Raw genomic sequence first — 27,840 nt, 5'->3', positions numbered from 1 at the left:
GCAGCACATTACAATACATTTTAGTATAATTGTAATGCTAGAACCACCCACATGCTTAGCTGACCATAATGTGTCATTTTGATTTGGATGCTTGTTATCCATGCTTAGGTTTTCTTTAAAAGTATGCCTAAACAAGAATATGTACATGGTATCGTTAGACTCACTCTGGACTTCAGTTCCTGTTTTATTAGATCTTTCACAAATCAGACATGAGTCATGTTAAAATATAGGCGTCTTATTATCATCATTCATTATAAAGTTAACACTCAGGAAGTAGGTTAACATTAGCAATCAAGATAGGAAAATACAGACATTAGGAGTCAAAACAGGGCAGGTCTCCCCGGCACTAGATCAGATGAGCAGCAGTCTATAAAAGAGGCTGTAAGGGGCTCATGAAAGCTAAAAGAGAGAGCTTGAGACACACTTGGGCTACCTTCAATTCTGAATTATGGCCTTTAGCAGAGAGAGCAAAGGTAAGACAATCAATGACATGACATACCGAGTTTTATTCTTATTTGACCATGGCTATTAAGAGGCTGAGATGAAAAGTTTTTGAATTAAAAATGAATTAAAACATTTGTTGTGTTCTTGTATATCCTTTTAAGTTAAACATAGCTTAATATATCTGCCACAGCCCTGTATTTAAACGAAATCCTGTATAAATCTAGGTATTAGCACAGTGCCTACTACAATATTTCTGAAGCTCTCAATATGGACAACAGCACAGATTAGAGTTCTGCTGTTAGGGACTGAAATGTGGCAGACGAGACAACGTAACTACAGAAATGTTAAATTCCATGTTGCGAGTTTAGTTTCGTGGTCTGAATTAATTTACTTACTAAAATAGCAGCTTGCCGCTTTCTCTTATCATTATTACCATAGCAACCAGAGAGAGACTAACGGTGTTACATTCAGACCGGTATCGTATTACAATCTAATGGTAGCCATTGTGACTGTGCAGTTTAAGCATGTCATACAGACCAGTGCGACCTTAGGTTATTTAAGGTCGGTGCACTATATACAGGAGTTGGCAGCTGTATACCGTCGACTCAGCAGCAAACGAGTCAGAGGAGAATACAGGAGCATTCATTTAAATGTGCCATAGCTTCAGATAGAAAAGGAAAGAACATAAAACGATGTATGTGCGATCTGGTTAAAGAGCTGGGTGGGAACAGTAGCCTATGGCCATTCCACTGAGCGAAAACAGAGTGTGTGTGTGTGTGTGTGTGTGTGTGCTTGATTAGAACAATTTCATGTAGACATCACTCGCAGCTGTGCATTATGGTGGCAGAAACACACTGTAACCAGTGGAGTGAAACAGGAAATATACACACAATAAGAGATTCTAAAAACAGTACATAATGTACTGTTGTGCCCCTTGGATGCAGGGGCAGATTTAGTGAATTAGGGGCCCCAAGTAAATATAGGAATGGGGCCCTATACATTTGCACACATTTACCTAGATCAACCTTGAGGTTTCTTTTTTGTCATGATGCTTGCTGCTGCACAATGGTGTCACATTGTTGTATCCAATATTTCTACCGTTTTTATGTACATGTTATAATGGGATTCTTTAATTAACATTTATTAATTTAGCAGAAACTCTTATTATTTAATGTTGTAGACCACAAAATAATAATTGATTTACCATTGAGATACAAGTTTTAAAAAAAACTAAATAAGTTATAAAATGATAAACCTCACAACCGAACCTTTAAAGGGGTGGTTCGGGATTTTTGACATCGGACCTCATTTTTAGGTCAGCCTGGTTGTTATTCATCAGTGGAGACATTTTTTTTTTTAATTATCCAGCCCTTATATTTGGATAGTTGGCCGATGCTAGGCTAGCGCGAGTCAATGGGTATATGTCAGCCAGCCAATAAAAACCGTTTTACCCACTCCACAGTGCACCAAACGCAAATCAATTATAACACTAGACTACCGATGCAAATGTCCGTTGAGAGAATAATGTTAGAAATCAAACTTACCTTTCATCTCAATGATCCTAAAGGAACTAGTTTCTCAGCCGCTGCGGAATTTTACTTTGCTCCGGTTAGTAATGATCAGTGTGCCAGCGGCAGGTAAATACACTTGCGTCATGTGTGGACCGGCTCACTCGGTTGCCTAGGTAATCAATATCACTCCGCTGCTGCTGTCGACAAGGCTTATGATTACAGGGAACAAATTATAACTAATGCAATGTGATGAAAGGTAAGTTTGATTTCTAACATTATTCTATCAATGGACATTTGCATCGATAGTCTAGTGTTATAACTGATTTGCGTTTGGTGCACTGTGGAGCGGGTAAAACGGTTTTTAATGGCTGGCTAACATATACCCATTGACTCGCGCTAGCCTAGCATCGGCTATCTATCCAAATATAAAGACTGGATAATTAAAAAAAAAATGTCTCCACTGATGAATAACAACCAGGCTGACTTAAAAATGAGGTCCGATGTCAAAAATCCCGAACCACCCCTTTAAACCCTTTTTTAAGAAAAGGGGTGAATCAGAAGTATTTTTAATTTAGGGGTGTCAATTAATTAAAATATATAATCACGATTTATCGCATGGTTAACATGAGTTAACTTGTGAATATCGCAATTTAAATAACACATTTTTATCTGTTCTAAATGTCAGTGTCATTGTTCTGTGTCAAGATGCACACCTGTAACATTTTGTCTAAGGCATTTTTGTAAAAGTTGCTTGAATATCTTAATTTAACTAAGGCCTAGTCGTGGCTTTAGATAAGACCCGTTTGGGAAATGAGGCCTTCAAGATTTTAATCTAATCAACATGGGCATGGACAAATATGGATGCCTTAGGTGATATATTTTTATTATTAGTGAAACAATAGTTAACAGAGCATGAAGAGTAGACATGTTTCACAGGTCGTTGTTTTTCAAAAAACTTGTTCATGTCTATTAGACCAGCCTGATCTCACAATCAAAACGTACATATTTAGACGTAAATTAAAACTGTCCAATGCGTATGTGCCTTTACGTATTTACAGTGTCGTTTACGTATTATCTGGACGTAATAACAGGTTCCATACGTATCTAAATTTACGTAAAAACAACCTCAAATACGTACAGATAGAACGTGTTCTCCGACCAGTCAGTTATCCATAGACATTTGCTCATGAAGCTGCTTTTAAATGCGTATCTGATTAATTTTTTTAATATTTATGTATATTTTCCCTTTTTATAATTTTAAAAATTATAAAAACCTAAACCTACCCCTTTTATACAGAATGTTAAAAGAATAAAACATAATAAAACACAATTTTAGTAAAAATGTAACATTAAAACGTTATTTTGAGTCACTAACGTTAATCCTATACCTACCCCTAAACCTACCCATAACCATTTCTTAAAACTTCATAACGTTACTGTTATAAATAAACAAATAACAGACAAACAAATGTAACGTTAATCATTTATTTTTTGCGAAAATATCAAAAGTGGTACCAAAAGTAGTTCAAATGATAATGAGTTCCAGTCGCTGTCCTATCTGGATGTAATAGTTTTTATAGCGTACAGAGCAGAATTTAATTAATCCGTGAAATTATGTATCTGTCTTCTCTCCATGAAGGCGCACTGGCGCAGTAATGATTTCAAATGTCTATCAACTGAAACACAACATGTCGCAATCTGTGACGAAATAGGTGAGAACCAATGAGCGTTCGATATCAGTGCCGTAAACCATGTCGTAACGTGGTGGCGCACTGGCGCTATTTTCAAATTCAAATCATAACGAGCGCGGGCTTTGACCGTGACGGACGCTGTTGCTGAGAATGAAGATGAAGATCGATTGATTAAGGGCTGAATTTGGATGTGTTCCTTGCAAACATCTGGATTCTAAAGATATGGAGTACAGCAAACAAATAAAATGGATGTGATTTGTAATTTTATGCTGTGCTTTTGTGTATGTATAGTTGTATGGTCAGTCATTGGATAGGAGAAAATCACAAAATGGTTAAACAATTAACGTTACATAAATTGTATTCATTTTAAGGTTTCAAAGTGTAGTCTCGTTTAACATTATGTAATCCCCAGAAATGAGTTTGCAGCATGCACAGAAATGTTATTTCCTATTAAGTAGATGAGTAAACTGCTTAATAAATTCAATAAAAACATGTATTGATATGACAATTAAATATAACAGATTTAAATCATTAAAGCCACGATTTTAATATTAATACATGGGAATTCATATACATTCACACTTTACGTTAGATTATTTACGTTTTTTTAGCTGCTAACACGTAAGTATTTGTACGTTTTACTGCTATAAATACGTCTAAATTGTACGTTTTTATGTGCATGAAAATGTTAGTAAATGTACGTGTGGTAGAACCACATTTAACGTAAAAATACACACGTATTCTCATGAGATCACGTGAATTAGACACATGAAAAAACAAAAAAATATGTAAATATCACATTCTTATTTCTTATCTTTCTTTGAACTGAGAAATTTACTTACAGTACACATCCTGTTAGAATTTCTGCAAGACAGGGCAGCTCACTTCTTCTGAACATGCAAAATGTACATTTATCATTTATTATTACATAACAATATAGAGATGGCCACAGGTTACCCAGAAAGTGAAGACCTAAGTGGCAAGAGCAAAAGTGTTCTCACAAGCAATCACACTGCAAACCTACAGGAAAAAAACAAAGATAAAGTGATCAAGCCACCACAGAATCCCAGCCACCTCACCACCGCCATCCACACAATGAGGGCATATCAGTGGCCACCATTGGCTTAAGAAACCAAAACTGAACCTACAAAAGAAAGGAAAAGGAAAAAAAACTTAATTAACAGTGGGCAATGCAGGTGATACAAACACAAGTCAGCATTGTAACAATCACTATTAACCCAGTTTCTTTGGGGTCTAATCTCTCCGCTGACACTCTGGGTCACAGAACAAAAGAAATAAAATAAAAGAAACAAGAGTATTAAATCTAACTAAACAGTAACCGTGCATCCCTAAAAGGGAAAACACAGTATATTACAAAGGAACATGATATAAAAACACATCAATTAAATAAAATGCACTCACTATAAATACTACAAGTAATTTAAAAACATAAATAGCTCCCTTTATATTAAACAATAACTCTAACATCCACTATTTTCGATTGGGACAGTAAGGCAACCATCAGTCAGGAACAAATCCAGCCACAACACTAAAATAGAGAAGAAGAATAGCATTAAAAAAACTCAACAAACAAATATCAATATTACAAAACTACTACCTCCTTAATCTGTACATCATATGTTCAGTTCTCAACGAAGCTCCAACAGTATTTAATGTAACTGCTTATCTGCTGCCATTCTTTAAAAAAAGTGCTATATCTGCCACAAGATCAATTCATACATTAAATGCAATCAATAAAAGTAGTGAAGTAGTGAGAGAGCACCTCTCACAAACAAATCGCATTGCCAACCATTCTTTTAAAAGTTCTAAATCCGTCACGACATTCCAGAAATCATAAGAAGAAGCGATAGAGCAAACAATCTTCACTACTTCCTGATATAATTCCAGGGCTGCTGGGACTTTGTGTGCCCAAAACATGGTCCCATTACACTTGATTAAATGATTGATCATGGAACAACTTTCTGATCACTTCTAGTTCTCTTCTTTTGCCTTCTATTTCATCCGGGTAGACTCGATCTCTCTGGTAGACGTTGCAAAGTGATTAATGACAAAATTTTCATTTTATTGTGGAGTATCCCTTTAACCACACAGAGCCGTTGCTCACTGACAAGCTGTGATAGATAGATAGATAGATAGATAGGTAGATAGGTAGATAGATAGATAGATAGATAGATAGATAGACACATTTGTATATTTAAATGTATTTGTCACAGTGTCTGGTCTGTGTATCCCTGGGTGTCCACTAGTGGTCTCACTTCCCCATATAGTCACCCCACTGCAGGTACTACATTTCACACAAGCCTTTGTCTGGATTCATCACTGTTAATTGCACTCAGCTGTTCCCACTTTTCATCGTTTTCACCTGTCCATATATACCCTGTTTGTTTCTATCATTTTCATGGAGTCCTTGGTTTATGTCACCTTGCTTTTTCGTGTTCCCTGGTGTTTTTCGTGTTTCTTGTTTTTGGACTGCCCTTCTGATATTGACCTTTTGCCTGATTGGATTAGGATTTTTGGATTCCCCTAATAAAACACTGCAACTGGAACTTTCTGCAACTTTCTGTTTGTGTGTACATTTGTGACAGAAGGACTCCATCATGCCCAGATCCAGCGGTGTGGGATTTCGAATCTGTTCCCCAGCCACCATGTAAAAGTGGAGGGGGATGATTGAACCTAACCACCCTCCGTCAAAGGGGGAGCGAGGTGGGTGGTTTGGCTCAGATTTTTTGGACTATGGCAGTAGGGCTGGAGTATAATGATGAGGCACTTAAGGACTTGTTTAACGACTGCCTGGATGACCCTTTGCCTCAGTGGGAGATGAAGGGGCTGGAGGTCCTGGACTTTTGGGGGTTCACCAGTTATCTACACCATCGTGTAGTCTATGGGATACACCAGCCACACCTGTGTCTCCAGACACAATGGCCGACTCTACGCCTGTGTCCCCAAACAAGAGGGCCACTGCACAAGATGGACCTAAACAATTACAGGCAAATCTCCGTCTTGCCTTGTGTGTCTAAAATTCTGGAAAAACTTGTCAACAAACAACTAATCGATCATCTTAATGTGAACAGTATCATCTCCGGGGCACAGTCTGGCTTCAAATCAGGGTATGGTTGTGTTACAGCTACCACTAAAGTGCTCAATGATATTACAACTGCGTTAGATAACAAACAACACTATGCTGCTATTTTCATTGACCTTGCAAAATTTTTTGACTCCGTGGACCACAATACACTCATCCACAGACAGATTTCCAATTTCATCCTTCAAAACTAGTATATCATACTTGTTCACGGACAAATGCAGTTGCTTCGTGGTTTTTTACAGTAAATAGATTGATTATGTTTGATGTTTTAAAATATATTTATGTAATCGCTAACCTGTGTTTCTAATGTTCTGTATTTATTTTAGCCCTACTTCCCTTTCCCTAAGTGGTCATTCCACTTGTCAGGTCGCCATTGTAAATAAGAGCCTGTTCTTAATTATTTGCCTGTAAAAATAGAGGTTAAATTGAATTGAAATGGCCACGGTCCCCGCACCACTGCAAAAGATGGCAGCCACTGTTGAGTTTCCAGAGTCGAATCAGGTCCCCATTGATCAGGTCCCCGTTGATTCTCCGGTCCTGCTTGCGCCGCCCTGGTGGGCTCCAGTTCCACCTGCTCCACCCTGGATTCCTGTCGACACTGCCCTAGTCCCCTGAACTTTCTGATCCGCCCTGGTCTCTTTGGTTCGTGCTGTTGTTGTTTTTTCACTTGCTGTCCCTGTTCCCCTCTATGGACCTGGCCCTCCTTCACTCCATCCCTCCCCCTGATCTCCCACCAGTCTTCTTGTTTTCTGAGGACCATCTGGTAGCTGCCTATGATTTTTGTAGTACCTCTGATTTTTGGATTCCCCTATGAAAACACTGCAACTGGATCTTTCTGTTTGTGTGTGCATTCGTGACAGTATTATGAGAAATAGCTTACACTTCAAAGTTCAAGAAATGGTTATATTCTTGGCGAAAAGCGCCACCTGCTGGCAGAGAATGAATTTCCATTTTTTTCAATTAGCCCTTCTCCTATTTGTTTAGGATAGACCAAAGGGAAAAACTACCCTTATTTTTACTCAGGAAACCGCAGTTGTGTGAACTGATTGATCATCAAGAATATAATGTATTATTAAACTCTAAAGATATAGCCTACACTAAGATATATTTATATTAATAAATGAATAGGCCTATAATTGTTTGACGACAATAGTTTAAATTAATATCAAAAATATAATAATATAATATAAAAAGAAAAAAACTAATTACTATCTGGTGGCTAGTCTTTCACAATTTGAGCGTTATGAAATTTGGCATTGTACATTTGTACATCTTCTAACATGGTTGGTTGAGAAATAAAAAGCTTAAAAGATTTTTGGCCAAACATACAACATGCCAGAAACATATTATCATCACTCCAGTAATGATACAATCTTAAGATCTTCAGTATTTGCATATTTAAATCCAGGCGTGACTTATCTTTGGCCAAGCAAATCCACTGTTTTTCATTTAGAATTTTTCTGTAGTCTATACAACATTGAATGCAATTACATCAGAAGTAAATGTAATTAAATGACAGAACAATTAAGAGTAACTACCTACTTCCTTATTTTTTTAAGTAATTAAATTAGAGAAATTAATTACTTAGCAATGCATTGCAAACACTGGTCCCCATAAACCAAATGGCTTTAAAAAAATCCCTGCCGTCAATTCACATGATGCCAGTCACAGTTAATTGTTTACAGATGTTAAAATAAACAGTAACTCCTAACCCTACCCTACACTGTAAAAAATGACTGTGATTTTAATGGTACAAAACTGTGAAAATGCTACAGTACAAACCTGTTAAATGGTTAACGGTAATTTCCTGTAACATTTACAGGGAAAAAACTTAAACTGACGTTCTGAATTCTCTGCGTTGCATTTCAAGTTTTGTTTGAATTTGATGGTTTTTCTTTGAAATAACTATGTTTCTTCTTATTTTTTTCTTAGCTGTTATGTTTATTATGGTTGTATGTTACATATAATGTTATTAAATTAATGTATATAGCATATTCAGTTTAATGAGTCTCACTATGATGGTTTAGTGCTTGTGTGAATGACACTGTGCATCTTCTATGTATCTTATTATTTAAAAGTTGCTTGTGATGGGCTTTGTTTCATTACGTGACTTTCTCATCACCACCTGCTTTTGGTGGTTAACAATGTATTACAAAGGTACAAAACAGATTTCAGTACTTCAATAAGTTGGTATATTAATATTATGTCAGTGAAATTATGGTATTAAACTGTAAATTTAAACCGAGAAACCTAAAACGGGGTTACCATATTTTTCTATGGTATAATACTGGCAACCACAGGTAACCCTTCCTAACAGATAACCACGGTGAGACACTTCCTTCCATCCCAATATTCATATATATGAGGATTTTTTTCGGGATTTTTGACATCGGACCTCATTTTTAAGTCAGCCTGGTTGTTATTCATCAGTGGAGACATTTTTTTTTAATTATCCAGTCTTTATATTTGGATAGATAGCCGATGCTAGGCTAGCGCGAGTCAATGGGTATATGTTAGCCAGCCATTAAAAACCGTTTTACCCGCTCCACAGTGCACCAAACGCAAATCAGTTATAACACTAGACTATCGATGCAAATGTCCGTTGATAGAATAATGTTAGAAATCAAACTTACCTTTCATCACATTGCATTAGTTATAATTTGTTCCCTGTAATCATAAGCCTTGTCGACAGCAGCAGCGGAGTGATATTGATTACCTAGACAACCGAGTGAGCCGGTCCACGCATGACGCAAGTGTATTTACCTGCCGCTGGCACACTGATCATTACTAACCGGAGCAAAGTAAAATTCCGCAGCGGCTGAGAAACTAGTTCCTTTAGGATCATTGAGATGAAAGGTAAGTTTGATTTCTAACATTATTCTCTCAACGGACATTTGCATCGGTAGTCTAGTGTTATAATTGATTTGCGTTTGGTGCACTGTGGAGTGGGTAAAACGGTTTTTAATGGCTGGCTGACATATAGCCATTGACTCGCGCTAGACTAGCATCGGCCAACTATCCAAATATAAGGGCTGGATAATTTAAAAAAAAAAATGTCTCCACTGATGAATAACAACCAGGCTGACCTAAAAATGAGGTCCGATGTCAAAAATCCCGACCACCCCTTTAATATTTTTATTTATATATGTTTCTGATTATTCTGAAATCAGAAGAAATATGTGAAGAAATCATTGGCATTGAAGGCATAGTTGATGAAGAGGCCAAAGAACAATGTAGAAAAACAAAAGCACAAAATGAGAATACCAAAAAATATGAAAATCAAAAATATTATAAAACACAGAAAGAATCCAAAATCTGAAGCTGCTCTCAGCCCCGAGGCACCGTTAGGTAAAATATCTCAATGTGTTGTAAATTGTAATGATTGTAAATGAAAGAAAACAAGTTTCTTATCATCTTCTAATTTCTGGTTTATACTTTAGAAGTGGACCTTGACACCATTGAAGGCATAGTAGAGTCTACTGGTGATTCTGAAGTGGGATGTCAGAAACAAAAATTCAGAATCAAAATATCAGAAAAAATAAAAAATCTTGACTTCAAGAAACGGCAGAAGAATTCAAAATCCACAGGAACTCCATCAGGTATAGTATAGCTGGTAGGAAAAAATGCCCTGTAAACATAATCAAAAAGTAAATATTTCCCAGATATTATTTTTCTTATTTGTTTTACTATTAGATGTCTTCATTTCACACTTGATATTTTCCACTCAAGTGTAAATAAATATTTTATATATAACAATTCATAAAACAGCTGCTATATTTTTATATGGGTCTTTTGCAAAATGATCACTATATTAGAGAATCTTTGGCATTTAAAAGTTCAAAAACTTCTATGCCATACAAATGAGAATTATCAGGAGCTAAGGGTTAATATAGCTGATAATACAAGTTAATATAATGTAGTTATCTTCTCATATAATGCAGTGGAATTGGATTTCAAAGAGAACCTTGAGCAGAACCGTTTGGCTGAAGCACAGCAACAGCTGGTGAAAGCTGAGGAATGTCTCTTTGGTTCAAAAGAAGTGGGCAGGACAGAAGATGAGGTAGACAAGCTTCATATTGACTATGAGATCTTTATTTTGCACCTGAGATTGGCCATCTATGACTCCTTCAGTGAGGACAGCCAGGAGACACTCAAGAGTGCTTTGACTTCAATACTTAAAGAGGAGGCACAGGACAGACGCTGGATGGAAGTTGCCGAGGATCAACGCCCAATATGGAGGCCTACGGGGTGCAGACAGATCCATGACACATTACTCCAGACTACCGTGGAGGAACGAATGAAGAATGCAGATGAAGAGGAGAATAATGCAGATATACTGTCTACCTCCTTGAAGAGAGAGGTGTTCCGAATGGGCAAACTAGTGCAGAAAGATCTGCTCAGAGTGATCCGAAATCTGAGAGAGTGTTACCCACCGGACTTTGACATCTGCAGAACATATGCTCAGCTCTACCATCAAACCTTTTCCACCAGACTTCAAGAGCTTGCCAGATCCAAAATCAGTTCTGAGGACTGCCTCTATTTATTAATTTGGATTGTGGAGTACTACCCAAAGTAATGGCCAGTAAACAACATTAATCCTTTAAAAGCATGCTGTTTTACATACATTTTCAGATTCATAAATGTTAATGTTCTTTCATTTTTTCACAGAGACGTATTGAAGCATAAAGAACTAGAGGAGCACATCAACAGTTCATCACTTGGACCTCTGTTACCTGAAGAAGACCTTAAGAGATTAGAGGAACAGTACTTCTCTTACAAAGAGGTTATTCAGTAAAAGTGTGAAAATAAATCTGCATATTTTATCTTTTTGATCTTTCATTCAAAAAATTCACAAAAGTCAAAGTTTATTTATAAAGCACTTTTTTAGAAACAGCCTAAGTTATGTACATATATATATATATACCAAAGTTATGTACATATATATATATATATATATATATATATATATATATATATATATATATATATATATATATATATATATATATACACCTATCATTGAAGTAAAACAATTTAAATTGGGGAAAAACTCACATTGTGAAAAAAATGTTTTTCTCCAATGGATGTTGGCCACAATTATTGGCCCCCATATACATTTTTATTAGTAAAATATCTCTGAAGTATATTCCCATTCATATTTACAGTGTTTTTTTTTTCAGTACACCAGGGTGACTAGGAGCATGAAATTCTCCAGCCATGACTTGCTGATTCACAGTATTATAAATAGAAGGACACACAGGCTAAAACAAAATAACAGTTATAATATTTAGAACAAGATTGTTGAGCTTCACAAAATAGAAAGCAGCTGTTAGAAAATAGCTAAGCATTAGCTAGGCATAAAAAATTCCCAAACCCACAGATGGGTTTGGTGCAAACAGGGATAAAAAAAGTACCCCATGCACACAGTTAAATATACTGCTGTTCTCTAAACTCATCAGGCATTACAGGAAAAAACTCAGAGCTGTTATCTTGGGAAAAAGATGTTGTAATAATTGGTTGCCAATAATAGTGGCTAATGTGAACTAGAGAAAAACATTTATTTCATAATAATTGTTTTACTTCGGTGATAGGTTTAATTTTTTTTATTTTATGGAATGAAAGATCAAAAGGATAAAAATGCAGATTTATTTTCACAGCCACCTTCGTTCATATTTACCAAGGTTGCCAGTATTAGTGGTTGGCACTGCATATAATGTATATGTGTATAAAACCAAAACCATTTGTCCTGTTGGTGGAAGTTGCAAAGGCGTCTGAAGTTAGAATTAAAACGAGGAGAACATTTCCTGAATTCGCTTTTGCTTTTGACAGGACATGCTACTCATATCCGGTGTAGTAGACACAGTGTTAATGTTCTTCTCTCTCATATCAGTTAATGCTTCAGGTTCTCTTACGAGAGTTCTCTCTTACTGCGTCTTAGCTAAGACGATACGGGAAAAGTCTCTTTTCACAAAATACTGAAGCAAAAAATTATCCTTAATTTTGAATTTTTGTAAACCGCATTTGCAGCAGTACACAGCCATAGGCGAGACGGCTCGCTCGCTCATTGGCTGCTCTGCAGCAAGTGCACAGCCTATCGAGCACAGGCAGATGCAATATCAGACCAATTAGGACCCTTCGCGCCCATCACGCCACTTCCCGCCGAAACGGGTGTGGCCCAACCCTATAAAAGGAGCTCGAAAAGGCTGACTCACCTGATTTTTCATCTCTTCAGCGAAGCTCACGCATCGCTGGATCGCGGAGGAAGCAAGCGCCGTCTGAGAGGCATATCAGCGGGACGAGCCATTCAGAAGCTGCTGGCCTCGCCGCCTTCTACAGCCATTCCTGCTGCGCTGTCCGGCGCCTATATCCTTTATATCCTTTTATATTCTTGTGTGAGTTGATAAAACTCATAAAAGAGCTGCGTCTTTTTAAAGATGCCCTCGTGTGGCTCGTGTGGCTCCCTCCTCCGCTCAGCGAAGGAGATTGTCACGTCATCTGCGTCTCCTGCCTGGGTGAGGACCATGCAGCGCTCGCGCTCGCTGACGGCGGATGCCCTCATTGCGAGTTAATGCCTATGGTGACTCTGAGGACTCGCCGGGCGTTCTTCTCGAAGCCTGCATCATCCGCTGCGCCTCAGCGCCGTGAAAGTGAAAGTGAAAGTGAAGTGACATTCAGCCAAGTATGGTGACCCATACTCAGAATTTGTGCTCTGCATTTAACCCATCCGAAATGCACACACACAGAGCAGTGAACACACACACACACTGTGAGCACACACCCGGAGCAGTGGGCAGCCATTTATGCTGCGGCGCCCGGGGAGCAGTTGGGGGTTCAATGCCTTGCTCAAGGGCACCTAAGTCGTGGTATTGAGGGTGGAGAGAGAACTGTACATGCACTCCCCCCACCCACAATTCCTGCCGGCCCGGGACTCGAACTCACAACCTTTCGATTGGGAGTCCGACTCTCTAACCATTAGGCCACGACTTCCCCAAGCCGCTCGCAGCGCTTACCGGAACCGCCTCCAGCTCTGCCGAGCTCACTGGTTCCCCCCGCTTCACCGGCCTCCCCTGCATCGCTTCCCGATGGTCAGCGTCCGCTGTCTGCCGCCGCGTCATCGGAGGAAGTGGATCTCAGGGCCGCGTCGGAGGAAGAGGACACATGCTCTCTGCTTGCTGCGGGCAGTGAGGGTTGGGCGAGCTCAGTGGATCTCGTGCCTTCTGCTCAGAGGCCCAGCAGACGGGCGGATATCGATAAGGAGCTGATGCGAGTGCTCACGCTGGCCGCGGCGAGCCTCGGCCTCGAGTGGTCTGCTCCAGCGCCTCCTTCTCGTTCCCGGCTGGATGGTAGCTTTCTCCTGGATGAGCGTTTTTCTCCCAGCTCAAAGCACGCCCCCTTTCTTCCTGAGCTTCACGAAGAAGTGGCGAAAGCTTGGAACGCTCCTTTCTCGGCGAGAGTTCGTTCATCTGTTTCACCAGCATTCTCCACACTGGACGATGCTAAGAACAGAGGCTACCTGTCACTTCCGCCAGTGGAACAGGCTATTGCAGCGCACCTTTGCCCACCCTCTGCTGGATGGCGGACTAAGGCGGCGTTGCCATCCAAAGCCTGCCGCATGACGTCATCGCTGCTCGCACGGATCTTCTCTGCTGCTGGGCAGGCTGCGTCTGCGCTGCACACCATGGCCACGCTGCAGATCTTCCAGGGCGATCTCCTCCGCAAGCTGGATGAGATGGGACCTGAAGCGATCTGTCTCGCGGATCTGAGGAGTGCTTTGGATCTCTCCCTCCGCGCTACTAAGTCCGCTGCACAGGCCATGGGACGGGTTATGGCTTCCGCTACAGTGGCTGAGAGGCATTTGTGGCTGACGCTCTCTGACATCAAGGAGTCTGAGCGCGCTGCGTTCCTCGATGTGCCGCTGACTCCTGCTGGCCTCTTCGGATCATCTGTCAGCGAGTTTGTGGAGAGATTCGTCGAGGACCAGAAAGCGTCGCAGGCGTTCAAGCACTTCTTGCCAAAGCGCTCCGATTCTGCAGCTGGCCGCGATAGGCCGGCCCCACAGAGCTCTCAGTCACGCCCACCGCCAACTGCGTCATCGCGACAGCCTCAGCAACGCAGCGCGGGACCCCGTTCTCGCTCTTCCAGTCGTCACCCCGCACCGCGGGAGCCGCGGCAGAGGATTGCGGTGAAGCCAGAAGCCCTGAAAGCATCCTAGCACTGCTAGGAAAGCGCCGGTGTATGAGTTCCGCTGCGGCCGAGCTCTCACCCAAGCGCGCCGCTGTTGCAGTTCCAAGAATTGTGACTGTCTCAGCGTCTTCTGCAATGCGCAAGCCTGCACGAGTGCCCGCTTGCCTGCACACAAAAGCCGTTATCACAGCTACCCAGATATTTCCCGAAAAGAGTGTTATTTCTGGTGTTCCGGCCACGGCCGATGGTGCTATAAATGTAGTGACGATGCCCACTCCTCAGTGCCCATCTCCGCATATAAGCACAGCCCTGCACACAGGGCTCGCGCCTATAAGATCGACTCAGATCGGTCACGCGCACCACATAGTAAACGTGCCCACTCCTCAGTGCCCACAAACACTATGTCACACACGGCGCGTGGTTTCTGTAAAAACGAGACCCGTGCTCGTACGATCTGCCCAGGCAGGCAGCGAGTCAAAAGCAGTAAATGTGCACATTTGCAGCCCACAGTTACTCGCAGATATCATGAGTCCTATGGGACCTGCTCAGCCCTCCCTCGATCGGTTAAGCGCCGAGATGGGGTCGAGGAGGAGCGATCTGCCCACTGTGATCAGCGCGCTCCCCGCCTCAAATGCCACAGGTGCAACGCCCATGTTGCAGCACACCAAAGCGCCGCCGTTGCCTAGGCAACAGAACGCTCTTCGCATCCAGCCCTTTGCCATTCATGCGGATGCATGGTCAGCGCTTACAGGGGTTTCGGATTGGGTGCTAGGCATTATAAAGAGAGGCTACTCACTACAGTTTTCTCGACGCCCTCCGCGCTTTTTAGCACGCGTCGAGACCATGGTAAAAACAGAAGTAGCACACCTACTTCGGGCCGAAATATCAAAACTGTTGAGCAAAGGGGCTATAGAGCCTGTGTCTCAAGCTCAAAGCGAGGGGGGGCTGTACAGCAGATATTTTCTGGTGCCCAAGAGAGACGGGGGTCTCAGGCCCATACTGGATCTAGGACAGCTGAACAGGGCATTGATGAAACGCAGTTTCAGAATGCTTACGACCAGGAAGCTCCCCGCGCATATTCGAGAGAGGACTGGTTCATGTCAATAGATCTGAAGGACGCATATTTTCAAATACAGATAGCGTCAAATCACAGGCGATATTTGAGATTCGCCCTTGAGGGCCAGGCATACCAGTTTACAGTCCTGCCGTTCGGCTTGTCCGTAGCTCCTCGTACGTTTACGAGGTGCATGGACGCAGCGCTCGCTCCTCTCAGACTCAGAGGCATGCGAGTGCTGAACTATTTGGACGACTGGCTAATTCTGGCTCAATTGCGAGCGGAGCTCGTGGAGCACAGAGCCGTTCTACTCGATCACCTCGAGAGACTCGGTCTCAGTGTCAATTGGGCAAAGAGTTCGCTGAACCCCAGTCAGACGATACTGTTCTTGGGTTTAGCTCTGGACTCACGTTTCATGATGGCGCGGCTGTCACCACAGCGCGCGTTGAGCATGCAGCGCGCGGCAAGTTCTCTCCGCTGCGGCGTGACTGTTTCGCTCAGAGAATGTCAGAGGATGCTGGGTCTCATGGCCTCAGCATCTCCGGTTCTGCAGCTGGGCCTGCTCCGCATGCGCCCCCTGCAGTTCTGGCTGAAAGCGCGGATATCTGGTCGACTGCGTCTCAAGGTCAATCAAGGCTGCATTACAGCCCTGAAACCCTGGACAGAGATCGACTGGTACCAATCAGGTGTAAGCCTGGGGACTTCCTCGACAGTGAAGATGGTGTCGACGGACGCCTCCACGTCGGGATGGGGAGCGCTGCTCGAGGGCAGACCGTCCTTTGGCCTGTGGTCAGAACGGGAAAAGCTCCAACATATCAACTGTCTGGAAATGCTTGCAGTGGAGAACGCGCTGGCGCGTTTTTGTCCACAAATCAAAGGCCACCACGTCTGTACGAAACCTGTACAGGCTGACGGAACGCCTCCTGGTTTGGGCTCAGTGCAACTTGCGCTCGCTGAGGGCAGTGCACGTGCCTGGGCTGCAGAATCTGGGTCCAGACAGGCTGTCCAGAAACAACGTTCCCACGGGCGAATGGTCTCTACACCCGCAAACAGTCCGGCTGTTGTGGGAGAGATTTGGCAGGGCGGAGGTGGACCTCTTCTCGTCCCACGAAAACGCTCACTGCCCCGCGTTCTTTTCCAAGAACGAAGGCGCGCTATCACGGAGATGGCCGTGCTGCCCGCTTTATGCTTTCCCTCCCGTCTCCCTCCTTCCGCAGGTGATAGAACGGGTGAGAGAAACGAGATGCTCCATACTGCTTGTAGCACCTTTTTGGAAGAACCAACCATGGTTCCCAGATTTGATGCGGTTTGCAGATATCGCCCTGTGGCCAGTGCCTTGGAGGAGAGACCTCCTATCGCAGGCCAGGGGCTCGATTTGACACCCTCAACCGGAGTTGTGGTCCCTCCATGTGTGGGCGCTCAACAGTTACCCGCTGATCTCTCAGTGGGAGTGCTAAATACCATCACTCAGGCTAGGGCTCCGTCGATGCGACGGCTCTATGCCTCGAAGTGGTCGGTGTTCTCTAGCTGGTGTACAGCTCGGGGATATTCACCCCTTAGTTGTGAGGTGACGGAGGTTCTCTCCTTCCTGCAGGAGCTGTTGGATAAGGGCAGAGCCCCATCCACGCTCAAAGTCTATGTGGCGGCCATCGCAGCGTTTTCTGAAACGGCGCTGGGTCAGTCAATAGGAAGGAACGATTTGGTCATCCGCTTTCTTAGAGGAGCTAGGAGGCTGAATCCTCCCAGACCTCCGTCAGTCCCTGTGTGGGACCTCGCGACGGTTTTTTGAGGCCATGAAGGGTTCCCCCTTTGAGCCTATCCAATCGATTAGCCTCCAGCATCTGTCGTTCAAGACGATATTCTTGTTGGCTCTCGTTTCAGTGAAGCGTGTGGGTGACCTGCACGCGCTCTCGGTGAGCCAGTCGTGCTTGGAGTTTGGGCCTAGGTTATTGCCCAGTCCGCCCTGTCGGTGTCAGGAGAGGATGGAGACTCGAGTCTTCTTTGCCCTGTTAGGGTTTTAAGAGCTTATGTGTCTCGCTCCGCTGTTTTTCGACAGACTGAGCAGTTGTTTGTCTCGTTCAGTGTACGTTCCAAGGGAATGGCTGTTTCGAGACAGACTCTATCCAGATGGATAGTCGACGCCATAGCGTTAGCTTACGCTTCCAGGGGCCTTCAGTGCCCAGTGGGCGCCAGAGCACACTCCACAAGGGGCGTCGCCTCGTTGTGGGCGTGGTCTACTGGGATCTCCTTGCAGGATATTTGTATGGCGGCAGGTTGGGCCTCGCCGTCTACATTTATCAGGTTTTATAACCTGGAGGTTCCCGCCTTGCAAGCAAGGCTGCTGTCGGTGTAGCTGAATCAGGGCCCTGATGGGAATTCTGAGTTCGTGAGCATTATGCGCTACCGACTGTTATATGGGCAGTATTACGTAAGACACGCATTGCCACATTGGTCAGGCCTTGCCTCGACTGTGTGATGATTGTATTGCCGCATCTACGGGTGCTGCTAGATATGGGACGGAAGGCTTTCGCCCCCTCTCCTGTCCTGGGCTCTCTGTGAGTCCAACGGGTGACTGTGCACTGTAAATCCTGGGCGTTGCTTCAGGTTTATTGGTGTGTGATCCCTGCGCGCACAGCGTTTTACATGGGGTTCCCGTAGCGTCTTAGCTAAGACGCAGTACGAGAGAACTCTCGTAAGAGAACGTACTCGGTTACTTACGTAACCTCGGTTCTCTCTAGAAGAGGGAACGAGTACTGCGTTCTCTGTCGTGCGTACGATTCACTCTGGTTCGCTTCGGCGATGAAATAAATCAGGTGAGTCAGCCTTTTCGAGCTCCTTTTATAGGGTTGGGCCACACCCGTTTCAGCGGGAAGTGGCGTGATGGGCGCGAAGCGTCCTAATTGGTCTGATATTGCATCAGCCTGTGCTCGATAGGCTGTGCACTTGCTGCAGAGCAGCCAATGAGCGAGCGAGCCGTCTCGCCTATGGCTGTGTACTGCTGCAAATGCGCTTTACAAAAATGCAAAATTAAGGATAATTTTTTGCTTCAGTATTTCGTGAAAAGAGACTTTTCCCGTAGTGTCTTAGCTAAGACGCAGTACTCGTTCCCTCTGCTAGAGAGAACCGAGGTTACGTAAGTAACCGAGTATGTTTTAAATGATAATTCCTATTGCTTATTTTCTCTCATCAGAACGAGATCAGAAACTGGTTATCCAATGCTTTAGAGAAAGAGGTGAAAAAATGGAGTGATGGCATCGAACCAGAGCTGATGGACGGATACTACTTCAGTAGCCTTGCTGTTGATGTTTTACCAGTAGGTTATGGGCTCTATTGACTCTCTAACCATCACCTTATTTAGTTATAAATGTTGGTATACTCAAACTAAGTCAGAAAAAGGTGGTTTATGGGGTTTAGCATTATATAAGTGTCATCTTTTTTTTTTTTTTTTTTTTGCAGCTTGTTGATGGGGCTGTAAAAGATGTCAATACACTTTTGAGTAAAGCCCGGAGTTTCCTAAACCAGCTGGACAGTTTTCTTCAGAGGTAGATAACTAGTAACTAGTCACATTCTCACATAAGAACAATAATAAAATTGACATGCCTTTCCTTTTTTTTTTCAATTGCAGCTATAAGACAAGTCTGGAGGAGATGGTCAAAAGAAAACAAGAAAACATTCCTAAAACTCTCTTTGCTAATCTGGTTAATATTTACCAGTTTAGGTGAGTTTGATTGATTACTGAAAAAAAAATTGTTCTGCCTTACTGCAGACATTCTGCAGAATTTGAAACTTGAATTGAATTCTGAAAAGTATACCTTTTTAATTGATTAAATATGCTTTTACAATATGTAATTATTTATTTTAAAGTTATTATAAATGACACTATAGTATAATTCATCATGTTATTCATACTTGAATTTAAATCATTCAAATACAATTTTATTTTATTTAAACTAGAGCTTCATACTACTGTCATAATTACAATAAAATTGTACCAACCATTATTTCTCTATATCTTCAGGGATTATGTACAAAAACCAGAACATCCTTTCACAGAGGACACTACAAAAGCTTGCCTGTCCACATTAGCAGATCTCAAAAACATTTGTCACAAATACTTCCTCAGTCATATTCACACAGAACTGAAGGTAAAGAACAAAACATCATGTAAAGTTATTGTACTTATTTACCTTGAGATACTGCCCCACCAACATTTTCCATTTCATTTTTTTTTTATATTTATAGAATGGCCAATGAGGAAGTTTTTAGTATAGTTTATCCAGATATCACAATTTAAAAGTCAGCATTTGATACTACAGCAATTTAACAAACTTGGATTTTGCCAAGTAGTTCATTCATCACGGAATTGGGCTACTTTATCACTGTTGCCGCAGGATGTTTTTTATGTCGGCGTTGCTGGTTGAACCGTCCCCAATAATGTTATTTTAGCACCCAGAATGTTATTTTTACTGGGGGTCCCCCCTTGAAATGCGGTTAGTTTGGGCTAGTTTTGCTGTGAACACCTGGCAACACGTTCTGCAAAGCAGGTAACGTTATTATTACTAACATAGCAGATTCATCGAAAAATACATTGGCATCGTGTAATCAAGAGAAAATAATAACTTCACATGATTTTTAAGTAAATAAAATAGCCATTGAACACCTTACTAACTGTAGTTTCCCAACTATTGACGTTTCTCTCACTGGACTTTTCTGTGTCCAGACTTTTGGTCTGTTTGTGTGTAGGTGATGTTAAAGAGCAAAGCAGGCATTTGGACCAAAGCACTGTGAGGCAAGGGAGGGGGATACTAAAAATCTTTCTAAACTTAAAACGCATTTTTACCCCGTTTGTGTTGTTTTACTACGCATAGAATAATTTAAACATTATTATTTACAATACACAGCGTGGTTTTTTTATCATCATTTTAAGGGAGACAACTCTCTGATGTGGGGGTCCTAAACCCCCACCCTCCCCCACCCCCGGGATTTACGCCTATGCCTGGAACAGAATTTCAACAAATATTTTTGAAAACACAGATGTCTTCAGTTAGATACATTACATAATATGTTTTACATTCATATGTATGATGTTTCTTTTACAACCCGAATTCCGGAAAAGTTGGGACGTTTTTTTAATTTTAATAAAATGAAAACTAAAGGAATTTCAAATCACATGAGCCAATATTTTATTCACAATAGAACATAGATAACGTAGCAAATGTTTAAACTGAGAAATTTTACACTTTTATCCACTTAATTAGCTCATTTAAAATTTAATGCCTGCTACAGGTCTCAAAAAAGTTGGCACGGGGGCAACAAATGGCTAAAAAAGCAAGCAGTTTTGAAAAGATTCAGCTGGGAGAACATCTAGTGATTAATTAAGTTAATTTATATCAGGTCTGTAACATGATTAACTATAAAAGCTTTGTCTTAGAGAAGCAGAGTCTCTCAGAAGTAAAGATGGGCAGAGGCTCTCCAATCTGTGAAAGACTACGTAAAAAAATTGTGGAAAACTTTAAAAACAATGTTCCTCAACGTCAAATTGCAAAGGCTTTGCAAATCTCATCATCTACAGTGCATAACATCATCAAAAGATTCAGAGAAACTGGAGAAATCTCTGTGCGTAAGGGACAAGGCCGGAGACCTTTATTGGATGCCCGTGGTCTTCGGGCTCTCAGACGACACTGCATCACTCATCGGCATGATTGTGTCAATGACATTACTAAATGGGCCCAGGAATACTTTCAGAAACCACTGTCGGTAAACACAATCCGCCATGCCATCAGCAGATGCCAACTAAAGCTCTATCATGCAAAAAGGAAGCCATATGTGAACATGGTCCAGAAGCGCCGTCGTGTCCTGTGGGACAAGGCTCATTTAAAATGGACTATTTCAAAGTGGAATAGTGTTTTATGGTCAGACGAGTCCAAATTTGACATTCTTGTTGGAAATCACGGACGCTGTGTCCTCCGGGCTAAAGAGGAGGGAGACCTTCCAGCATGTTATCAGCGTTCAGTTCAAAAGCCAGCATCTCTGATGGTATGGGGGTGCATAAGTGCATACGGTATGGGCAGCTTGCATGTTTTGGAAGGCTCTGTGAATGCTGAAAGGTATATAAAGGTTTTAGAGCAACATATGCTTCCCTCCCAACAACGTCTATTTCAGGGAAGGCCTTGTTTATTTCAGCAGGACAATGCAAAACCACATACTGCAGCTATAACAACAGCATGGCTTCGTCGTAGAAGAGTCCGGGTGCTAACCTGGTCTGCCTGCAGTCCAGATCTTTCACCTATAGAGAACATTTGGCGCATCATTAAACGAAAAATACGTCAAAGACGACCACGAACTCTTCAGCAGCTGGAAATCTATATAAGGCAAGAATGGGACCAAATTCCAACAAGCAAAACTCCAGCAACTCATAGCCTCAATGCCCAGACGTCTTCAAACTGTTTTGAAAAGAAAAGGAGATGCTACACCATGGTACACACATGCCCCGTCCCAACTATTTTGAGACCTGTAGCAGAAATCAAAATTGAAATGAGCTCATTTTGTGCATAAAATTGTAAACTTTCTCAGTTTAAACATTTGCTATGTTATCTATGTTCTATTGTGAATAAAATATTGGCTCATGTGATTTGAAAGTCTTTTAGTTTTCATTTTATTAAAATTTAAAAAATGTCCCAACTTTTCCGGAATTCGGGTTGTAATATTAAATTCTTAAATTAAATGTTACATTTTGAAAATAACCCATTTGTTTATCTGCACAGCCGCTGTACCGTAAACTGTGGACTCAAGTTTGGTTCGCTGGACATTGTGAGGTTGTGGAGGAGCTGGTGAAGGCGCTTGAGAGTAACATAGACAATTTCAAAGAGCTAAAGTCTGTCTGCAGAGAGGTCAGAACCATTTTTGCAGCGAATGTCATTTCTGACAGTCTTATAACATGATGTCAATAGACGTGTCATCTTATTTTTGGTCTCTATAATCTGGTGTGTTTTTTTTATTGTTTTAAGATACAATTATAGATATATGAAGAGTGTGTATCTGTGTGTTTATAGGAGCTAATGGCTGAGCTGCATCTAGAAGTAATGGTTGAATATGTGAGGCGAATGATGAAGAGTAAACTGAAACTGAAAGAAAAAGAGCAGCAAGAAGCAGCTGCTGAGTTCATCTGCCACGACAGGAACACAATCTGCTCTATGTTTGCAAAAGTGGTGAGATCATATCCAGACCCACACAACAATGTATGCATAAACACTGCAGAGGATCCATTGGTGAGCAAAATGTCAGGGGTGAACTATTCCCTTGATCAATGTTTTATCTATATTTAGATCTTATAATGAAGTTTTGATGTAAATATGTTTTTTTCATGTGTTTTTAACTCAGTTGTTCTCGTTGGGAAATTATTAAAGCCCTAGAGAGGCTTGTAGGGTTAATTAGTTAAAATGGTTTGAAAAATTAACATTTACTGTAAAACATTTACAGTGCATGGCTGACAGTAACATACAGTAGTGTGGTACTATTATTTTTAAACACAATATGACAATTAGTCTAAAGCCCTATTCGCACGGGATTAGTATTACCAAGTGACTTCGAGTCATTTGTAATAATTGCGGCGGTTGTCTGTGATTTTAATCCTGTGCGAATCGGCCATGTCTCTAATTTGCAAAGTAAAAAAACTGCTCCGGGTGTGTGCTCACAGTGTGTGTGTGTGTGTGTTCACTGCTCTGTGTGTGTGCACTTCGGATGGGTTAAATGCAGAGCACAAATTCTGAGTATGGGTCACCATACTTGGCTGAATGTCACTTCACTTCACTTCACTTCATTTACTTATCTGTATACCGCTGTTTTCACTGTCATAAAAACGGGCTGATGTCTTCCTTGTTCTATGAAGTCCCTCCTTCAGAAATACGTAACGAGTTCTGATTGTGCCAGCGGTTCCTGTGTTGTGATTCGACAGCAGCTGAGCGCATGCTGGAAACGCGATTGGGCTAGTTTTGAGAAGCAAGTGGGCAGGATTTGTTTTGAAAACCTGGCAATCCTGATCGGAACACACGTGCTGGAGATGTACTTATAATCACAGGAGCGTTTTTACTGACGAGATGTGCATGAAAATCGCATTCGATTTTTTTGCACAGCCCTAACATCTAGTTAACAAAGCTAAATAGCATTGCCCTTTGTGTAATAAGTTACAGAAACTGTTAAACGCACCAGCTTAAATAATAAAATACACTTACCGGTTGTGGTCTATAAACAACGCCTTCTCCAGACAAAGAGGAAACTGCTCCATCTTTCAAGAATAATCTTTGCGCAAATCCAGCATTAAACTGATTTAGATTGAGGAAGCTGTCCTCAGCTAAATGTGCTGCACATAGTTTTACATGTGGATTATAATTTTTGGGAACTGAGTTAAACTTATATTGTAACCATTGATCTCTAAATACAGCGTCCCTGGGAAGCCCAAACAAAGGTGATTGGACTCCGAGATGAAAATAACAGCATTCGACGACATGGCGACAAACACAAACGCAACTCTTCCTCTTCTCCGTCGGAGCGCAACAAGACCACGCCCCCTTTTTGTGTATTCATGTGGGCGGAGGTTAGTCAAAAAACTGTTTTAGTGACGTCATTACTGCAGGAACTAGAGGGATGTAGTCCAAACGGGTCGTTTGTTGTAGGGGAATTCTGTTAAATAAAATATCTCGCTTGGCATTCATCTTTGACCTTTAGAATTTTACAAATATAATTTATACTCTAACAACATTACACACTAACTAAAGTTTAAAACATGGGATCACAAAGAATGGTGTAACACATTAAACCTTCATAATCATCGGGAAGAAGGAGGCGGGAACCGGTGGACAATCAAATCAAACTTTAATAATCAAAATAAACACGCGGCAGGAAATGTAAGGATGAGGAGTGACAGAGACGAGAGAGGGGAGAGAGGAAAAAAAATAAAATAAAATTCCGGTTCCCAGACACGCTGCCGCTCGGCCCTCGACCAGCTGGGTGATCTCCTCCGCAGTGCCTGGCGGTGGCACTGAATGGCCCTCGGCGGACGGCACGACACTCCTCCACCGCCCGGTGGACGGCGACGGCTCCTCCGTTTTTGGGCAGCCGGCAGGAGTCCCCCGTTCCCTGCTCCTCCCCATTCTTGGTGGATGGCAGCAGGCTCCGGCCTCCTGGCGAACAGTGCTGACTCCTCCGCTCCCTCACAGATGGCAGCCCATCCCCGGCAACACACTCCAGCCCACCGCCTTGAGCGTCCATGGCGGCACACTCCCTCGCCTGCTCGATGGCACCGCGGATTCACCACAGCGGCGAGGGATCTTCAGCAGCGCAAACAACACCAAAACACAAACTAAAATCCAGGCCTGGTCCTCTTCCTCCGTCACTGTCGTCGCTCCTGTTTTATATCCTTCCATCTCCTCCGTGGGACTCGAGACCGGTGGGTCGAGCAGGTGTCGCTCATTTCCAATCACTCCACCGGCCTCGACACGTTCCCACGGCTCTCGGCCCCGCCCCACTCGTCACAAACGGTACCTTTAAATCGATCTAGAATGGGACTCTCAAAGTCTTGACATCCGGATATTCGGGAGATAAGTCAGTAAATTTGAGTAAAATCAGAGGCTTTGCTTATCCTGTGCGACTGCACCACACGAAATTCAGATGTGGGGGGGTAATTAAAAAAAAAAAATCACACAAGGTCCCTAGATAATACTAAAAGACAAAATATGGCCGTATTTACTGTATTCTCTTTGTTTGAAACAGCATAAAGAATTGTGGGAAAGCAGAGGGAAATTATGATGCCACATTAAAACTGAGTTTTCTAAATCGGGTATATTCTCGTCTCTAGGAATGCAGAGAGGAATGGTTCTGTCAAATACTGCCCAAATTATCAGAGATTCTGAGACTGCAGGATCCTGGGAGTTTACAACTTGAGATTGTTACTCTGGCAAGAGACTATCCTGACATGAGGTAAGTCTGTTAGATAGGAGCTGGCAAGATGCAGTTATTTTACCTTTGAGGAAGAGACTATAGCAAAATATCTTCTTTTTACTCTCGTTCTTTATACAAATATCTACTTACAATATGCAGTTTCAGTATAGATGCCACTAGCCAATGAAAGATGAGTTTAGAATTTGTTGATCAGTCTAACATTGTGACTCTTGTTTCATCAATATTCTTCACTAGTGAGCAGCATATTATTGCTCTCCTAAACCTGAAGACCAACCTTTCAAGCTCAGACCTGCGAAGGATCAAAAAGTGTCTGAGTGAAAACAGAGGCACACCGGACACTCTGGAGTCCTCTACTTCCTTACTCACTAAAAAATTAAGCAAATGGAAAATCATCTAAATGCCCTGTTACATCTATCGCTAATGTTAAAATACTGTGATATCATTGTTGTTATGTAATATTTATTATTAAAAAACACTCATGGTATTATCAACTGATTTCACACTGCTTTCCAAAAATCCTCAAATTCCTTCTTCTTTACTTATCAAATGGAAAATCATCTGAATGCCCTGTAACATCTGTAGCTAATCTTAAATACCTGTGAAGCATACTGTGATTCAAAATCAGTATTATCCATTCATCCGTCCATTTTCCATACCCTCTGCAGGGTCGTTGAGGGATGGAGTCTGAACGGATGGCCAGTATAATCAGTATTATTTTATGTAATATTTAATATGAAAACTCATCAGTCTGTTACAAGTCATTTTATTCTGTTACAAAACTAATTTTACAGTATTGTTCAAAAATAAGGTCAAGAACAATGTGTTTGGAAATTTGTCAAAAACATTTTGAATATGGCAGACCATTACAAGTTTTTTTTTTATAGCACTGAATTTGTGTAAAACCATTTGAGAAAACCTATAAAATGCCATAAAACTAAATGGTAGAATCAAGTGTAAAAAAGTGTATATTTATAATGTAAAGTGCTTAGTCTGAATGCATGTTCAAAGCTCTCAAAAATTATTTAAATATTCTGATATAATACACTTAATGTTTTAGTATGCAGCAGGCCTTGCTTCACAATACAATACAGTAAATGTCATTTTAAAGTAAAGATGATGAGATGGTAGATAGGTTTTTTAAAACTTTTGCAAAGTGCTCTTCATTTGCCTACAGTAGCTAAATAAACTGTTTAAATTTGTCAAAGAGAAAGCTCCAAGAATGCAATTCGAAATTGAATTTTATCCCTTAAACCAAAACCATAGGTGTGGGATGGGTGGGACATGTCCCCACCCCTTTTTGCCAGGGTCTATATTGTCCCTACCACTTTTTGAAAGTAATTGAAAAATAACTTGCGTACGGCATGTATAAAAGGGGTAACAAGATCAACAAATCATTCTTCATTATCTAATACGGGTGATTAAAAACTTGTGCAGTGTAATAACAGCGTGATTTGCAGCTGTCGCACTTTTCGTAATGTCATTATAACATTTTATTTTAAAAATGGAGCACTTCCTTGTGCTAAGTAGGCTTGCCTCTACTAAAGATGTTTCGAATCAACTAGTCGCACGTTATATTAAATTGATTAAAATAAAATATTAACAGTACTTTAATATATAAGCAGTCTAGAGCGTATTCCACGCTCAGCTCGCACATAAAGCGATTGCCTCAAATCACCGGCAAAATGAGTATAGACATGTCGGGGCAAAAGAAGACATTTTAACTATTAATAAAGTAGTGCTTTCTGAGTCGGGTGCAAGGTGATATTGTCAAATGCTGACACTGACTCGCCATCTCCACATGGACGTGCCTTTAATAGAAATGCACCTTTGCATATGGACTACAAAATTAAAGAATATTACAAAATCGAGCGGGCGAGTTTTCCTTATATTTAT

General features: G+C 41.6%; 1 protein-coding gene across 3 annotated transcripts; it reads left to right on the top strand.

Annotated features, from left to right (window-relative positions):
- The first annotated feature begins 334 nt into the window (after positions 1-334).
- Positions 335-26,992, top strand: LOC132092597 (tumor necrosis factor alpha-induced protein 2-like). 3 transcript variants are annotated; one of them, XM_059498895.1, is made up of 12 exons: positions 335-473; positions 10,193-10,351; positions 10,694-11,324; positions 11,421-11,535; positions 19,181-19,303; positions 19,447-19,532; positions 19,616-19,708; positions 20,009-20,135; positions 22,755-22,880; positions 23,043-23,258; positions 25,844-25,965; positions 26,182-26,992. In XM_059498895.1, exons 1-12 carry the CDS (start codon positions 449-451, stop codon positions 26,342-26,344), a joined length of 1,986 nt encoding a protein of 661 aa, XP_059354878.1. In that variant the 5' UTR covers positions 335-448; the 3' UTR covers positions 26,345-26,992. The 3 variants fall into 3 exon arrangements, with proteins under 3 accessions (XP_059354878.1, XP_059354879.1, XP_059354877.1); XM_059498894.1 differs by lacking the exon at positions 335-473 and adding an exon at positions 9,976-10,100; XM_059498896.1 differs by lacking the exon at positions 10,193-10,351 and having other exon boundaries at positions 353-473.
- The last annotated feature ends 848 nt before the right edge of the window (positions 26,993-27,840 follow it).

The sequence above is a fragment of the Carassius carassius genome, chromosome 18, assembly GCF_963082965.1.
Source record: "Carassius carassius chromosome 18, fCarCar2.1, whole genome shotgun sequence".
Classification (NCBI taxonomy): domain Eukaryota; kingdom Metazoa; phylum Chordata; class Actinopteri; order Cypriniformes; family Cyprinidae; genus Carassius; species Carassius carassius.
Note: the sequence above shows the minus strand (reverse complement) of the source record. Positions and strands in the feature narration are given on the sequence as shown.

Coding starts and splice junctions, on each gene's coding strand:
- LOC132092597 (XM_059498894.1), top strand. CDS start 10,007: ATGAGAATACCAAAAAATATGAAAATCAAAAATATTATAAAACACAGA. Junction 10,352..10,693: donor ATCCACAGGAACTCCATCAG/GTATAGTATAGC, acceptor CATATAATGCAG/TGGAATTGGATTTCAAAGAG. Junction 19,709..20,008: donor GTTAATATTTACCAGTTTAG/GTGAGTTTGATT, acceptor CTATATCTTCAG/GGATTATGTACAAAAACCAG.